The sequence below is a fragment of the Pristis pectinata genome, chromosome 3, assembly GCF_009764475.1.
Source record: "Pristis pectinata isolate sPriPec2 chromosome 3, sPriPec2.1.pri, whole genome shotgun sequence".
Lineage (NCBI taxonomy): Eukaryota > Metazoa > Chordata > Chondrichthyes > Rhinopristiformes > Pristidae > Pristis > Pristis pectinata.
In genome coordinates, this window is record NC_067407.1 from 87314869 (window position 1) to 87333283 (window position 18415).

The window sequence follows — 18415 nt, forward strand, 5'->3', positions numbered from 1 at the left end:
CCTTAAAAACTTGTATTTTCCTTTTCTTCCTCACCTAAGGTCTAATTTGGTATTGTTTTATATTATGTAACAGATTTGGCCATGCAATTAAATCAGGGAAAGTTTGAATACAATGGATCTTGTGGGTAAGTAAACTACCATTGCTGTGACCTGTCTACGCTTGGAAGTATTTTTTTAAAAACTGCATTGCCACAGATCTAAATATAAATGCAGTTCATACTTCCCGTAGGTTATGCCAGCAATTATTTAATATCATGGAGTCCCAGTCATCTACTTTGAATTTTTATCAGGTAGATTTGGTTGCTTAGACCATCTGTCCTGTGTTCAGTGCATTAGGCACTTACGTTAGCCGTTCATGCAAGGAATGATTTCATGTAAGCACTTTTGATTGCTGTTTAAATTCAATACATTTTCTTAAAGATTTTTCTTAAATTTGAACTCTGCTGGACAAGTAAATTTCAGAGGATTCACCAGGCCTTATTTACTGCATTCAGAAATTTGCTATGTTTCAAATGAATAATGAGATGAAAACCTTGAGATTCAAACTTCAAGTCATGAGATAAAATGAGCAATATTATACGCACCCTTTATCCTGCTGCCTAGGCTTTAGACAGTCATAATTTTGGCCTGTGGCACCATTTTTATCTAGATCAATCATATAACCCATGCAGTGCAATGATACTGTATTGCACAAAGCTCACACTGACCAGGTTGGTATATTTTGAACCAGTTATCAGACAAAGAGTTCCTCTGAGCTGTTAATTGTCCACAATGTGATTTCAGTGGAAATGTTGTATAAATCTGTTTAATAACTTTCTTACAATCATACACAATGCAGTTTTAATCCAGTATTTACCTGTGACTAATGCAGACATGTAAGGCAAGCCAAATTAATTTAATGTAAACTACTGTCTGACAGGTTGTGTGGAAACAAGAGGTCCTAAATGAGTTGAACAAGGAATATTTTATAAAATTACTGTTGAAAGCACTTGGGGAAAGGAGGGCAAAGGGATCACTCAAAGACAATTATTAATTCTGGGGTGGGTTCCTTTTCATATAATTTTAGGAGCTTTTAGTAGATCCATAATGAAACTCATAGCTTCTCTTAGGGACAGACATTTCAGTGAGATTAAAGGAAGTGTCTGGAAAGATTTCAGACAGTCATATTCTGTCATGATATGATTAAATAAATGATTAAATAAAAATTTGCATTAATGAATCTAAACTAATTACCAAGCAAGGGTTAACAAAAAGGTAGCAAAAGTGGAAATGTCTGAATTAAATTCCATACAGGGCCTATGAACCAGTTTGCTGGAGACATTGGTAGCTTAATGTTTCAGGTGATTATTCACACTCATCACTGCTTGTCAACTCTTATTCGTTTGAAATCAGCAAGGGGATCTGCCAAGTTGGGCTGGGGCATTTGACTTTTGGGAGCAGTCAGTTTAGATGAAAAGGAATAATTGTGAGCAGCAAAAGCTGAGAGTGGTGTGACAGCAAAGGCTTACAAGGACAAAATGCAGGAGAGAGAGAAATTATAAATCAGCTTCATGCTATATGGCCAAATGAAGTAGAGCATGTGTAGTATATTCATTTTTATACAGTTGTGCAAAAATGACTTACAACGATAGGAGCAAGGTTCTACCTTATTCGGTGGGGAAAATAAACACCTCAGTGAGCTGAGGTGCTTTTCAGTAAGTGTTCACTCAGTTGTCCTTTGCAAAGGTTGAATAAATACACATGTGGAAAGCACAAATATCTGGTATGGATCATAAGTGATTACTGCTGTCACTTCCCTGGGTCATGTTATTTTCTGAGTAGACACAGATCATTGTGGGTCAGCTCCCATAACAAAAGATAGTCAGAACCCTTGCAAGAGGAAATAATCCCATCTAGTTCAACGTGGTGTCTGCAGCAGACCCAAATTTGTCAGAGCACACACTGACTGAACTTCCAGGACAGTGAGGAATACCCCAGGTGTGCTGGTTCCAGATGTGGGTATGTGAGCACAGGACTTCCTCATCATTTAGATTTGTGACACATCCTATGTAAGATGAAAACCCAGGTCTGGTGAATCTGCAAATTCCCGTATTGTGAATACTTCAGCGTCCATATTTTTACTTTGATATCTTGAACAGATTTAAATAAAATTGGTGAGCTATATAAATTGGGTCTGCTGAGATGGATCCACTTTTGACGTAGTTGTTATTGCCATAAATACTCTTAAAGGTTGTTTTTAACACTATTTATTTAGAGAATTGCCAGAGCTTTTAGGCAGCATGTGTGTGTTAAGACATCTGTTTATTCTAATATTATCACCTTTGGAATCTCTTTTACTTGAATAGTTATCTGCTGAAGCCTGATTTCATGCGTCGACCAGATCGAACTTTTGACCCATTCTCCGAGACCCCGGTGGATGGCGTAATTGCAGCTACCTGTTCTGTACAGGTATATTGAGGAAGAATTATCGTTTCGTATTATCATCTTGTCATGAACCTCAAATTCAAAAACATATCACATTTAGTAAGCCAGCTTCTGAAATCTAATCAAAGTTGACAAACAACAATCAATTGTACACATCAAGGTCTGACAAACAAATGAAATGGCAAAGTAGTCTCTATTGTTGATGGTACTTTCTCTCACTCAGTCTCTTACAAAATCTAGTTTTAATTGTTTTTCAAAATTATTTGAAAGAAAGCTGAAGTATAAATTTCCAAAATAGTTTGTGTAATGTGTTTTCCCTCAGCAAGATTCAGAGTGTCAAGTCTTCAACCATTTTAGTCCATCCTCAGTGCTAAAAATCTTTAGACACATGCAAAATATTAATGAGACTATATTATCAAGTGTTTCAAATGGGGAAAATGCATCATATGTCAGTTTGATGGTAATTGTCTGCAATAGGTAAACTGGGAAATTAAAAACCTCACTTCACTATATAGCAGTAAAAATTCCCCATTGCTCCCTTTCCCTGTCTCTCACTCATCTACAAAGGGAAGACTAGAAGTAGAATTATTTCTGTGAAGCTTACCAAGTTGGGAAAGTGGCAGGATGGAAGTGTATTATGGTTTAAATCCAGTGAGGAAATTACAGATATAACCCTCTTTATCAGAATAAAGGTACAAGGAGAAGCCAACCAGCAACTGTCTACAGTATGCTAGTCTGAAATGAACACTAGTGAAAGTTACAGATATAATCATAATTCCCTAGAGATTGATAAAAGTGCAAAATTAGGGTTTGCTAAATCTCTGTAGTGACCTGCCAAACTGCACCTTCATGCAACATTAATGAATTGATTGAAAATAAATGGAATTCCCTGATTTAAAAACTTCTCATGTCTATAATTCACAGTTGATGTATTTTTTTCTTTTCTAGGTGATATCTGGCCAGTTTCTATCAGATAAGAAAATCGGTACATACGTAGAAGTAGATATGTACGGTCTACCCACTGACACAATTCGAAAAGAATTCCGTACGCGAATGGTGATGAACAATGGTTTGAACCCAGTCTATAATGAGGAACCATTTGTATTTCGGAAGGTAAGTCACAGATCCCATACTTATTTTCAATGTTATTTCTGGGTCTATAAATGGGATTGTAATTTTTATCCAACTATGTCAGTCATAAGAACTTGCAGGCACTGAAGGAGGTTGTTCAGGTCTTTGCGTCTGTGCTGGGTTCCTGGAAGAGCAAATGTTTAGTCTTGCTCCCATGTTCTATCCCCATTGCCATGTAACTGTTTCCTTTATAAGCAGAGATGCTGTTTTCTTGAATCTGCTTCTATTTTTTAGGCTGCCTGCATTTCAGATCATAACACTGCTAAGTTTAAAAATAATTCCCTCATCCCCTCGTTGGCTTTTTGCCAATTATTGTAACCCTGTGCCCTCTGACCATCCAGCCATTTTGATACAGTGCTAGGCAGAAGTTTAACCAGTGATTTATAGAGGTCACCTGGATATGATTTATTTTGCTTGCTCTTTATTTTTGCTGATTGTGCAATTTTTATTCCAAAATACTTCCCATTTTTTTAAATCCTGAAACAGACCAAAAATAACCAGTATGCAAAAAAAAAATTAGTCACAGTTTTGTAATGGAGAATCTATGGAGAGTAACCATAACAAATGTCCCCTGTATATGCTAAATGCTTAACTTTGTCCCCTTTGGTATTTTCCATATTTTATATGTAATTACTTGCATCTTAAAAATCAGAGAAAAGGTATATTAAGGCACACATCCCGATATTTCACTGTGGATTCACAGAGCTGATAGATCCAAGCATTAAAGTGACCAGCAGGTTATCCAGGTGACGGGCCAAAAACAGAGTAAAAAAAATGAGATACAAAGCAAGGATGTGGAATATATATCTCAGAAAGTAGTGCTGACTATCTACAAAGGAAGAATAAAGTTTGAATTCTTTTCTTTTAAATTCATCAGAAATTTATCACGTTGAAAATTTTTTGAGGAAATAACAAAAATGATTGATAAGAGTAGGGCAGTGGATGTTATCTGAGTGGACTTAAGTAAAGCATTTGACAAGGGCCCTCGTGGTAGGATGTTCTGGAAGACTGAGTCACATGGGATCCACATTGAGTTGATATATTGCGTCTTAAATTAGCTTCGCCATTGAAGATAGTGTACTGGTGGAGGGGTGTTATTCTGACTGGAGGTTGGCAGAAATTGGCAGAATGAAAGTGGAGTATGTTTCTGTTTGAATCCAGTGAAAAAAAGGCAGATGTAACATCCTTGGTCAACAGAAGGGTGTAAGGACATGCCAAGCAACTACAGTCAGTTTAACCTCAGTTGTAGGAAAGCATTTAGAACAATACTCAGGAAAAATTTGGAGGCACACGGAGATGTTTGAATTGAATTTGAATTGATAAAGAAGAACCAGCTAGATTTTTGAAAGAAGAACATGTTTGACTAACCAGACAGAGATTTTAACATATAACATGGAACAGTACAGCACAGGAACAGGCCCTCTGGCTCACAATGTCTGTTCTGACCAAGACGGCAAATTAAGTTAATCCCATCTGCTTGCAGGTGGTCTATATACCCCTACCCCTGCCTATTCCTGTGTCTATCTAAATGCCTCTTCGACGTTGCTATTGTGTCTGCTTCCATCACCTATCCTGGCAGAACATTGCCATGTACCTACCACTCTCCCGTGTAAAAAAAAAACTTGCCTAGTAAATCTCCTTTAAATCCAAATCAGTTATATATCTCATAAACAGCAGAGGTTCCGTGCAGAACACAACTGGTCACGGACCTCCAGTCAGAATAATACCCCTTCAACCACTACCCTCTATCTTCTCTGGCGAAGCCAATTTAAGATCCAATATATCAACTCAGTGTGGATCCCATGTAACTTAGTCTTCCAGAACATCCTACCATGAGGGACCTTGTCAATTGCTTTACTAAAGTCCACGCATCCATTGCCCTACCCTGATCAATCATCTTTGTTACTTCCTCAAAATATTTTCGATGTTGACAATGCAGAGGGTTGATAAAGGGAATGCTGTAGTTTCCATCTACATGAATTTTTGAAAAGCACTTGATTAGATCACAAAACACCCATGACTGTCAATGGTGACATGAACAGGAAATTGGCTCAAAAGAATTATTAGACTCTTCTGATAACCTGGATTGGATTAGGCATCACTTTTCAGAACACCCTTGCCTCTGCACAAAAGCCCTATTTGCATCTATTACTACTGCCCCAACTGACTGACAAATCAGTGAGCTGCCTATTGAGCCTCCATTTGCAGTCCACTGCAAGCAAGTCAGATTCATATAGATAACCAGATCCTCAATGCCAGTCAAATGACTGATGTGCTCCACTTGACCGCTGTCCAGAGGTCAACCTCTAGCTTGTGTTCTTAAATCACTGTCAGAACTAAGACAGATCCATAAGCTACGACCTTTGAAAGAATTGAAAACATTTTCTGTTTCTGCATAGGTATGGCTCTATCTTTCTCTTTAAAGCTTTTGTTTTCTTTTCTGTCTCCAGCTGTTTATTTTAAAAGAGTAGTTGTTACCTTGACAACTCTGGTCTGAACCTATCAAAGCTATTCCCTCTATTTTCTCCAATACTCACCCTTAACAAGCTTGTTTTCTCACTTTCCTGGTTCCAATGAAAGGTCCTGGACCTGAAATATTAGTTCTTTTTCTCTCCCTGCTGATGCTGCCTGACCTGCTGAGTGCTTCCACTTTTGTTTGTCGCAAACATCTAGCATCTGTACATTTTAATTGCTCCAACTATTTCAAATGGGTCTCTGGGTGTCTGACTAGCCTGTGGGATGGTCAGCAGAGGAATTGGGTCATTTTTTTGTAGGTGTATTGGTGATGGAACTGTGCTTATTCTAATGAGGCAAGGACATGACAAATGCTTGGTAAGTTTCATTTAAGAAAATAACATGCTGGCACAAACTCTGTTTTGCTCAGAAGTGTATGAACAAATTAAAAAGGAGGTTAATAGATATTTTGCATCAGTTTTTATGGAGAAAAATACAACGTATGTTCCATTAATACCAAATTAACATTAAGCAGGAGGAATTAAATACCATCATCATCACAAGAGAATTAATATTAGGCAATCTAATGGGCCTAAAGGCCAAGTTGCCAGGTCCTGATGGTTTGCATCCTAGATTCACAAAAGAAGTGGCCGTAAAGATAGTGAATGCAGTAATTGTAATCTTCCAAAATTCCTAGATACTGGAGAGGTGCCAGTGGATTGGAAACTGCCAAGGTGATAATCTTTTCAAAAAGGGTGAGGGGCAAAAAGCAGCTAACTTTCTGAATAAGATTATCACATTGGCAGTTTTCCATTTAGCCCAATGTCTATTATTGTAAAAAGATGTTGGAATCAATTATTAAGGAGCTAAAAGCAGAACAATTGAAAAGTCCTAATCTGGCCAAGCATAGCCACCATGGCTTCATGAAGGGGAAATCATGTCGGACAAATTTACTTGAGTTCCATGAGTACCAGCCAAAGTAGATAGAGGAGAACCAGTTGATGTAATATATTTGGACATTTCCAAAAGGCATTCAACAAAACTACTTGTTGAACACAAAAAAGATAATTTACCAGACAAGAATGCATGGTGCTGGAGTTCATGCATTAGCATGGACAGAGGATTGGCTCACAAGCAGGAAGCAGCAGGTAGAATAAAAGGATCATTTTCAGGGTTGGTAACTTGTAACCAGTGAGGTGCCACTGGCATCACTGCTGGGCCTGATATATATCAATGGTTTAAAGGAGAAAAGTGAATGTACTGTAACCAAATGTGAAGGTGATATAAAGGTAGGCGGGAAGACGAGCTGTGAGGAGGATATAAACAGTTTTCATGGAGATGGTGATAAATTAAGTGAGTTGACAAAATGTTAGCAAACAATAAAGTGGAAAAATGTGAAGTTGCTCACTTTGGAAGGAAGAATGGAAAATGCTATTATTTAAATGGAGAAGGACCACAGAAAGCTCCAGCACAAAGGGATTTGAGGGTCCTTGTACATGAACACACAGAAACCCAGCATACAGGTGCAACAGGTAATCGGGAAGGCTAATGGAATATTTTTTATTTCAAGGATATTGGAGTATAAAGTAAGGCGGTTCATTTTCACTATACAAGGCACTAATGCGGTCACATCCAGAGTGCTGTATACTGTTTTAGTCCTTTTATTTTAAGGAAAGACACATTATCATTGAAGACGGTTCAGAGAAGGTTCACTAGGATGATTGAGTATGGAAGGATGGTTTTATAAGGAAGGTTGAACAGTTTTTTATCTGTGTACTCATTGGAGTTAGGAGAATGAGAGGAGTTCTTATTGAAACATTTTCGATTCTTAAACAGAGCAGGCTCAAGAGTCCTGTTCTTCTAATAGTTTTAAGTAACAACTCACAAGTGAAATAGGTGCACCCAACTGCTTGGAGAAATACAATAATGCTTTTTTAAACCACACAGGTGATTTTGTTCCTGTAGCAGAGACAAATATAAAACTTGTTATCTTCCAGGTAATTCTGCCTGACCTTGCAGTTTTGAGGATAGCAGTTTATGACGACAACAACAGGTTGATTGGCCAGAGAATCTTACCTTTGGATGGGCTTCAAGCTGGCTACAGGCACATATCCCTCAGAAATGAAGGCAATAAGCCTCTATCATTGCCTACTGTCTTCTGTAATATTGTACTTAAAACCTATGTCCCGGATGGTTTTGGAGGTGAGTTTACCAAATTAGCAAACAATAATTGCTACTTTATCACAGCAACAAATTCAAAATTGCAGTGGATATTGGTATCTGTATTGTAAAGCTGCCCACTCTTGTTCTTTAACACCCATATAATGGAAAAATGTCATCTTGTTTCTGAGTCAGAAGGGTATGGGTTTAAGTCGCACACTGAGATGAAGCACAAAAGATCGATTGACATTCTGAGGGAGTGGTGTGGTGTTGGAGGTCCTATCTTTTGGGTGAGACGTTAAGTCTAAGCCCCATCTGCTATCTTGGATGGCCATAAAAGATTCAATGACGGTTCTTGAAGGAGTGTGGAGGCATTATTCTCATTGTGCTGTTGAGTGCTTGTCCATTATTAAACATCATTACAACAGATCTGGTGGTTGTCATGTTAATTATGAAACCTCACTGTGGGAAATTTAGCCACCATGTTTTTTTACATTGTTATAGTGACTTCTTCAGAAGTTCATTGACCATTAGGCACTTTGGGATGTTGTGCAAGGTAATATATTTTGGCAAGTTGGTTTTTTTTATGAAAATTAAATCAATTAAGTACACATATCATTGTAACGTGTTATTCATTTAACCAGAACACAAAGTAAACCAGTTTATATAATCTTAGTTACTTTTGTCTTCTGTTTGCGAACGAGAGAGAGTTTCTCTTTCAAACACACGACCTCTGCCTTGCCTGGTGGCCTTTTCTGAAAGCACTGATTCTTGCTAGTTTAAAAACTCCAATCATATCCAAATGGAATTGATTCATAGTCGGCTCTTCATGGTGTTGTCAGCCTGTTGTCTAACTTTATCTCAACCGGGTCCTGTACTGAAGTCAACAAATTTAGAGTGGCTAGGCAAGTAGAAGTGTTATCTAACAGTTCCAGATGACCTGGGTTTAATCCTAACCTTCAGTGCTAGGTGGAGTTTACACATTCTCCCTGTGACTCTGTAGGTTTCCTCTGGGTGCTCCAGTTTCCTTCTACTTCCCATAGACGTGCAGGCTGGTTGTTTAATTGACAGCTGTACATTGAACCTAGTGTGTAGGTGGGTAGTAGAATCGGGGAAATTGATTGAAATGCGGAGCAAATAAAAATGTAGGATTAGTATGTTGATGATTGGCACGGATGTAGGCCGAAGGGCCTGTTTCCGTGCTGTATGACTTCATGACTAAATTCTCATATTCTATCTTTACACTTGTCATGCATGATAAAACCAGTTGTAGCATCCTTATCACCATCCAGGCTATGATCAATTAACTCAGCACAGATGGGAATAAGGAATGTGGAATCTGTTGTCTACCTGAGTCAATTACATGTGATCTTGCTAAATAAGTCACAGGGGAGGTTTGGCTATGTATTTTAGTTATTTAATTTGTGACGATATGCCTGTGTTCTGTAAAACAAAGCACAAGAGTTTGGATAATCTTTTGTGCGGATTATCCATTTCCTGCAGTTCTTGAATGGGATTGGGCACATTGGAGTTTGGCTCATTAAAAATGTATTTATCTGTTCATGGGATTCAGGGCTCACTGACATACCCAGTATTTATTCCCCATCCCAAATTGCTTTTGAGAGTGATGGCAAAAAATCTAATTTATTGTCACAGTGATGTTGGGTAGAGAGTTGTGGGATTTAGACCTGATGGAAAGGAAAGTACAGCGGAGGTGATTGATCCTCAACAACCACAACCAACTTCCATTATAGGAGGTATGACTCCACCCAGTAGAGAGCTTTACCCTCAGTTCCATTGGCCAGTTTTACCAAAGTGCCTTGATGTGACACTGTCAAATGTTGCCTTAATGTCAAACTTGGTCACTGTCAGTGTTTTCCAGTCCAACCTCCCATCTTCTACTTTCTGTGGACCTCTGTCGTCCATATTCGATGCTGCAATACCCCTGTCCCGATTAACTTTATCGGCTATCTTAACAGCCAAGAGTTTAAACATTACATTTTGTTAAATGCTCACAAGACTTTGCCATATTTCTCATTTTCTTCACCAATCTCACAAATGATCCTTCTCCAAGAATCCCTCAGTCTTTAATTACTTCAACATCTATTCTATCTTCACCCCACCACTGGTTAACCATGTTCTAAAATATCTTTATAAATCCTTACACCTATCCAGTCCCTCTCCTCCTTTAAGACCTATCTATATGGATTTATATTTATAATGTTTCCAGAATTATTTGTTCTGGCTTATTTTTATCTTAGGCCCATCTTTGATTTGTGATGTCAGTTATATCTCAGTGGGTCACACACTCACTCTTAAGGATTGTATATTCAAGTCGTACTCCAGCAACTTTGGAACAAAATCTTGGCTCAGATTCCAGGTCAATATGGAAGGTGTACTGCATACTGTAAACTAAACTAAGGCACCGTTTTGAAGTGCAGAGGAATTATCCCTGGTATCTTTTCTAACATTTATTCCTTGACAAACATTATCTGGATATCATCACTATATTGCTGTTTGTGGGGCTTGACATATTACAGAAATGAGCACATTTGAAATGCACTTATTGCCTATAAAGTATTTTGGGACATCCTGGGATCATGAAAGATACTAAACACGTTTTGTGTTTAGTTTGCATGCCTCAACAGTAGAAATTGTTATTTTTTTAAAAAGCTGCCTTAATGCACTTCTTTCTCCAATAGATATTGTTGATGCTCTGTCAGATCCGAAGAAATTTTTGTCTGTGATGGAAAAGAGAGCTGACCAAATGAGGGCTATGGGAATTGAAACTGTATGTAACAATATTTTAATGCTATTTGTTGTACATTTGATTAGCAAGCAGTATATTTTCTTTCATCTGGAATATTCAGACAAATTATATTTTCTAAACTGTCACTATAAACCAATTAAAATTACCAAATGATTTTGTCTTATATATTAGACAAAGGAAATATACTCACCTCTACCTTCAAATATCAATTCAATATGTTGAAGAGCAAAAGTCAAAATAATTTTTTTCTGATTTTAGTTTTGTAATGCTGAAGGATCATAATGGTTGGATATTCTTCTTATCACTGGACTCTTTACTTTCTGGATGCCATTGTGATACATTTGCAGTTCTTCCAGACTAATATGCACCACAAATTTGATGATGCTTTATAAATGATATAGTTGTTGGTGGAATTGAAAAACGTTTATAAATTATAAAATCCAGACATTTTGCAGTTTGTTCTCACTGCTTGGTTAAGATTTTATTGCTACTTGCTGATTAGTCACAGTTGATAAGAAGAAGGAACTCATGAGGTTCAAATAAAAAAAAATTACAGCAACCTCTTCTTCCTGCTTTGGCTCATGTTTAAAGTGCACAGCATGGAGCACATTTGATCTCTGGTTGACATTCCTCAAGCTGACTAACAATCTTGTGAGAGAAATGCTCTCCAGGGTAAGGTACTGCAGGCCTTCTCAGAATAATACCTGTACATGATTTAATGGAAGGGAGAAAGAAAACATATTGCAGGAAATAAATTCTTATCTTTTTTGGGCTCAAGGAAATGGTAAATTATCCAACTAAATCTATTTGCATCCTTTTACAATTCTGGCACAATAAGCTCTACTTAATACACATTCAGTTCAGTTGTTTTGAAATATTTCTCTACAGGACTAACTAAATCAACATCAGTTGCCAGGTTGCAATTAATTAGTGAAACAATTGTTTCATTATTTATCATTTTACAACATTTGCATTATTATTCAACTATGTCACACTTATGTATTGATGGAAGGAATACAACTACAGTGTTTCCATACATCTCTATTGTACGTTGTCCATGAAAAAGGTTGCCACTAATAATACACTTAACATAGGTATTTCAAGGTTGCTTCAGAAAGCGAATCAAAAGGAGAAGCCACTGAGCCTTTTGTATAAATATCAGAAGTAGCAATGAAAGTTTGATCATAAAAAAGGTGGTTATGAGGTCAATCTGCTGTTGAAGTTGCTGAAGCATGTATATTTTAAAGGGGGTGCATAAAGTAGGGAGGTGAGGGAGTTTGGGGAAGAACAACCAAAGAATGGAGATGGTACAGGTCAATGTTTTGGCACCAGAGGGAGGGAAGCAGTTTGAAGCTTTTTTTTCTCAGTTCCTGTTAATGGAGTAACAATTTGGTCAGAGAGCTTGTAGTTGTGCTCATTATGGATAATAAAACATGGAACTATCTTTAGGTAAAGGATAGTTAGCAGACCAAAAATGACTGTGTTGAAAAATCAAGTACATCAGTAAAAACAAATTGAATGAGTATTTTAGCAGCAATCTAATATGCTAGCGGTAGAACAGGCAGGGATTTTGGGGATATAAACAGGTGGTCTTGGTACAGAAAAGGATCTGGGGTGTTCAGCTCAGCTCTGTGACGAACAGAACATCAAAGCTGCTTAACTCAACTTCAAGACAGAACCAGATATGAGAATAGGATTGATGGCAAGGGAGTGGAGATTTTAGCCAGAGACTGAATGCATTATTTTTCTGCAGTGTTCAAAGGTAAAAGCTTCCAGGTCATCTACAGTTAGACAAGCAAACTGAGAGCGTGCAGATGGTTGTGAGATCAAGGAAGACAGGAAAGGCAAACATGAATGTCATCAGTGTACATGTGAAAGTAGATTTGTGTCCACGGCTGATGTTAATAAAGGTCAGTGTCGAAAAGGATGTCAAAAAGGAAAGTACCAAGAATGAATTCTGAGGAGTCTTGACAAATGACATTGTAGTATCTGGAAAAAAGGTTAAAAAAATTGCTGGACATGCATAGTCACGCAAGTTCATTTACATTAAGATGAGTCACAGGTGAGAGGCAGTGGACGAAGCTGGTGTGGTGAATTGCATTGGAAATGACAGAGAGAAGTAAGCATTGGATAAAATACCTTTTTCACAGTCAGTGAGGTGAGATCACTGGGGCTAAGTGAATGAATCAGAAAATATTGAAAGAGTTAAGCACACAGGTGGGAGACGATGATACGAAGCAGTGCTGAGCATTTAGAAACAAGGCAACAAGTAGAAGGAAAGGATAAGGAAAGTGTTGATTTTGATAAGAAGAGAAATATCCTAATAGACAGATTTGAATATTCAGGACTGGAACTCAATGGATGACCAAATGGTAAATAATCCCTGCTTGAAAGTAATGCACCCCAGTGCAGGGTTGCAAGTTCCTGTGTATTAGTTTTTACCTTCTGAGGCAATGCAAAGTGGCACATCAAGACGAATGGATGGCAGGCAGATTTGGACAATTTGCTTCATGATGCAACCGTTACTGATGACAAAATGCACTACCCCTTGAGCCCTGTAGCAATGCTCGTGATCCCAAAGGCGGTATCTTCCAGAGAATAGACCTGCACCTGAAGCACATTGAACCATACAAAGCAGCCTTGTGGGAAATCTGACCATTTTCCTGCCGTTACAGAACCTATGTTTCTCTGTGTCTGTTGGCAACCAGCAGAAGGACGGTAAAGTGGTCAGATTTCCCGCTGAAGTTACTTGTATGGTTCAATGCGCTTCTAGTGCATTCCTATTGACTTTAATGGTCAGAGAGCAATTGATGGCCTAGGCTTCATGCAGAGTGATAAACTATGTAGATTATGTCTCAGGTTTCCAAGGAGACACATTCAGGGAAAAAGTTTCTTCATCAAGCATGTTTACTGTTGTTTTGTCACATGTTGTATGTTGTCTGCTTTAAATTTCAAGAGTGATATAGCGGATGTGCCAAATGACAACTCGAAAAAATGACGAAAAAAGGGAAAACTAAATCCAGCCAAAGCAAGTGTAACACCACAAAGCAGCTCGGAAACTAAGACAGAACTCGACTTCTGGCCAAGGAATTGGAAATGATGCTAAGAAAGGTGACAACAAGAGAGTAACATATTTTAAAAGATTTATCATAAATTGTTTATTATACACTATTGGATTAGAATGGTGACACATTCTATGACACATAGAAGGTGACACAGACACATTATGACTGTGAATATTGAGCAGGAACTTTTGAGCAATAATATTCCTTTTGCATTTAGATTTGGGAAATAGTTCATTGTCCAGATACATTGTGCTTCTTCTCACTCTATTTTCTGCATTTCTGTATGGTTATATATAACCACCAGACTCAGAAGACACTTCAAATTTCAGACCTTAAATACCCTGATTTTTCCACTGGTTTTCCAGCAAGCCAAGACCCTAAACTATTACAAAAACAATGTTCTGTAACAAAAGTGTCGAATGGAGCTTCCCTTGATTCTGCCATCATGTTGCAATATATGATTGCACTTACCTACACTGAATCATGATTCTAACAGATGACTGCATTTATTTCCTTATCTTCACGGCATCAACCACAGTCCACGTGGTATAATTTTAAGTATATGTTAAATATGATTATTTGAGCAGAAAACAGTGGGAAAGATGTTACAAAATTAGTACTTTTTCAGGCTCCTTTACTCACATTGACAAATTTAACTGGCTTTTGATGCTTGTGAGATCTGCCTTTCGTTGGTATGACCATTCCAGTACAAAACTTCATATAAGTGTCCACATCTCCCTGTAGCACCAACATTATAATTGTGGTGGTACAGCACAACTCATAATATCATGAAAGGTTCCATAGATACATACAGTGCAGTCATAGTCAACTTTAGAATTCCTAGTCCTTTGGGGTCCTTGATAGTTGCAATCTGGTCAACAAAATAGTGTGTGTAGCTAGTATTTTTAATCTATTAATCAATGACTGCCCTAAAAGATGTAACTTGTGCTTCACAATTTCAGATACTTATAATTTGCATATACCACTTGTGTTGTATAAGCGATACTTCATCTAATAAACACATGTAAAGTGTCCACTCTTTCAATCTCCTGGGTAGATAAGTAACTGTAAGTAAATATTTCAGATGTAAAGCAGCATGAGGCAACTCCCTGATTAACGTGGCAAACTTCCAACTTGAGGAAGATAATATTAATATCATTTGAATTCATGCTCTTCCTGTAGTCCTTGCATGCTAAGAGCATAGATTGGAAAGTTGAGCACTAAGCCAGGTAAGCGCCACAGAAAAATCCATCAATCCTATGGTTTGCTGATCTCCACCCTTAAATTCCTAAAATGCACTTATGGGTTAGCCATATAGATGAAATATCTTAACATCCACAAGTATGTATTTTATACCTTTACAATGCAGTGTAATTGATTGTTATACTTGAAAAAAAAATTGGAGATAGTTTTAGATCTGGTTAATAACTAGTTTTCGATTTCTTCTCTTCTCCCCCCCCCCCCCATAGATATGACACTAGTACCTCAGGTGAATATTGAGGACTTAAAGCAAATGAAGGTAATTTTGATGCAACATTTTAGAAACTACAGTGATTTTGATGTTACATTATTATGTCATATGATACCTTCCCATTTGCTTCATCTGTCTGTTTCCATTATCTTTTCTTCGGTGAACGTCAGTCCTGTGAACAGGAGGATTTTCCATTAACCTGTTAGTAGACAAGGATCTATTACTTCTGTATGTCAAGAGACAGTATGTTTCATTTGGCTGTGGTTCCAGGAGGCATCATAGTGAGGCTTGATCTTTTGTAATTCAATGTTACCTAACAGCACTGCATTTATAATCAGGTAGCCTTCTCAGAAGGAAGCACTGAGGCCTAATGTATCCCTGATGTAGCTTTGTGCATAGCACAAGCCACGGATCAAATATGGAGAGCTGAATGGACAACCGTTTACTTGTAAATAACCTGAAATATGTGACCTTCTTAGTGTGTGTTGCTTAACCGTTAGTCAAATGGACTCAAAAATGATCCAAGGGTTCTTGTTCTTCTTTACAATCATGCAACCATTCCATCTTCAATCAGTATCATGAAATCTTCATGTCAGAGAAATGGGTCTTAATAAAAGCACAAAAACAAAATAAAAATTAAATGCTATCGTCCAGACTCCATTTTAAGTTGTCTTGGAGCTATGAAAGTTGAGGTGATAATTTCCTGGAAGGATTTACATAGTGCTGGTCAGGATTTAAAACTTAAAGAAAACTACTGGAATGACATGTTAGCTTTGTGAATATCAGTGTGTGAATATCACTTTGTGAATACCAGAAACAAATTGCTTAGTGTTTTGGCTAGAGTGCCCAGGGCAGATAAACCCAGTATTGATTGCTGTAAAGGTTCAGGTATCCACTTAATGGAAAGTTTCTACTATTGATACTGTTGGAATATTCAGGATCAGGGGAGATTCCCATCTTAAGGAAGGACCTCGTGCTTCTCATCGTTCCAGGGTGTCAAGGCTAATTATATTCCTTTGAAGTGTAGTTACTGTTGCAGGAAGTTTCTTAAGTACTCATGCCAGCTGCTCACTTATATTGAACATTTTCTGAAGTACAAATCAAGTTCGCTTCAGATGTTGACATATTATTTGTAATTTGCATATGGGTCTCTGCTAGCCTTCACATAAGTTTTCTCTGCAGTTGTCAAGTTGCCTTTTATTCCGTGCTATGTTTGGTTTATCTTTATGTTTACCTAATTCTAAAATTCTTTTAACCTACCTCAAAGTTATGTTGGGAAGATCTGAGATCAAATTGTTCACCAGTTCTCTGAATTAGAAAATTATCTTTCAGTAGAGAAGACAAAAAAGAGAGGAAATAAATTTCCATGGAATTGCTTAGGATACACAGCACCAGAGCAGGTCTTTCAGCACAAACAAGTCCATTCTGATCTTTATGATTCATTCTGGCACCCATCCTTTCTCATCTAAATCTCTCAGAATAAATCATGGATCCTTTCTCCTTGTATATATTTACCGTTCATGTCACATGTGACCTTAATCATCTGGTTAGCGTTGGTCACATGGGTCACAGTCTTGCATCACTAATATTGTTGGCCACAGTTCAGATGAACAGATTACTTGTTCCAATGTAGGCTGAGAACGTGAGTTTTGTCGCTCTTTTTATCCAGTAAGAACCTACTTTAGTGAATGAATGAATGCTAGGGGCAGGGAAGTGAACAATTAAAAATATTTGCAGATTGAGTAATTGGAAATTGGATTGGAGTTGGTAAATTTAATTAATAGGGTAGGGGAAGAGACCAGTGGAAAAGGCATATTGAAGGCAGCCAAAAAGGGCACATTGTATTTTTTATATATGTAAATTTATATCCTAGTGGTAAGTTTTAGTAGTTTAGGGCCAATGCAATGGTTTTAACAGCTAGTCCTGACATCTAATTATCTGTATTTTTCTCTAATAATGTTTATTTTTGTGTCTCAATATGAAGAAAATATGCATCAAACTATTGGTTAGAGAGGCATAGAGCTTATTAAGTCTGTCAGTACTGTTAAAGGTTTAAAAAAGTCTGCAAGTGTCCTTTTTTAAGTACATGCAGAAAATACAATGTAATTTTTGTGTGTCATCAACAAGATGAAAATAATAACCATTGTACAATGGAGGGGGTACACACAATTAGGCTGCTGTTACAATGAAATAATGGGATAATGGATATGACCTCTTTAAATCAAAAGAAGGACATAATCCTGGATTCCCATTGCAATTATGCTCTTTTCTCAACTGCAAACAAATCATTTCATTATTTGATATTGTAGGCCTATCTAAAATTGCAGAAGAAACAACAAAAAGAACTGAGTGCATTGAAGAAAAAGCATGTCAAGGTATGTATGTGTTCTTAACATTTCTTTCCCATACAAGGGTTGTGGGTGTTGCTGGCTGGCATTTGTTGCCCTTTTTGGGTATGTTGAAAGTCCACCTGTGCACGAATAGCCTGTGAACTGTGTGGGACTGAGAAATATAGCTAGACATTGCAGATGCTCTGTGGACCTGTAATAAAAATCAGAGACCTTGCTACCCATTCAGTAAGATCAAGATTTCATCAGCTTTTCAGTGTTAATAAAAATTGATTCATGTAGCACAAAGAAATGTGATGGTTCACAATTCCTGGATATATATTCGAGGTGACCGATAATTTTTCTCTGTCATGTACTTAATTCTGGCTAGCAGTTAATTGAACAAAAGGTGAAAGACTTAAAGCAATATCAGACTCAGACCAGGAATTTATACTGACCATAACAATCATGTGGATTTTTTTTATCTTTCCAATTTTACCCATCTGCTCCTCACCTCAAGATTTGACATCAACTGGCAGTCCTATTGCCTCCCAATCTTTCCAAGCCACTCCAGGGACTTGAGTGTATGATGCTAACAGGCATCTTGGTGGAA

At 37.5% G+C, this 18415-nt stretch overlaps 1 protein-coding gene across 12 annotated transcripts in view; it reads left to right on the forward strand.

The window, feature by feature from the left end:
• LOC127567769 (1-phosphatidylinositol 4,5-bisphosphate phosphodiesterase beta-4) overlaps positions 1-18415 on the forward strand; it is a 473077-nt gene that overhangs the window by 319880 nt on the left and 134782 nt on the right. For 4 of the 12 annotated variants that reach the window (XM_052010784.1, XM_052010783.1, XM_052010786.1 and 1 more), the window contains 5 exons: positions 74-125; positions 2346-2448; positions 3373-3537; positions 8007-8211; positions 10872-10960. The exons of 4 other annotated variants lie outside the window; for them this stretch is intronic. In XM_052010784.1, the coding sequence (XP_051866744.1) occupies positions 74-125; positions 2346-2448; positions 3373-3537; positions 8007-8211; positions 10872-10960 (614 nt within the window). The remainder of the gene's footprint in view (positions 1-73; positions 126-2345; positions 2449-3372; positions 3538-8006; positions 8212-10871; positions 10961-18415) is intronic. 4 more of the 12 variants (XM_052010778.1, XM_052010782.1, XM_052010777.1 and 1 more) reach the window with 4 other exon arrangements.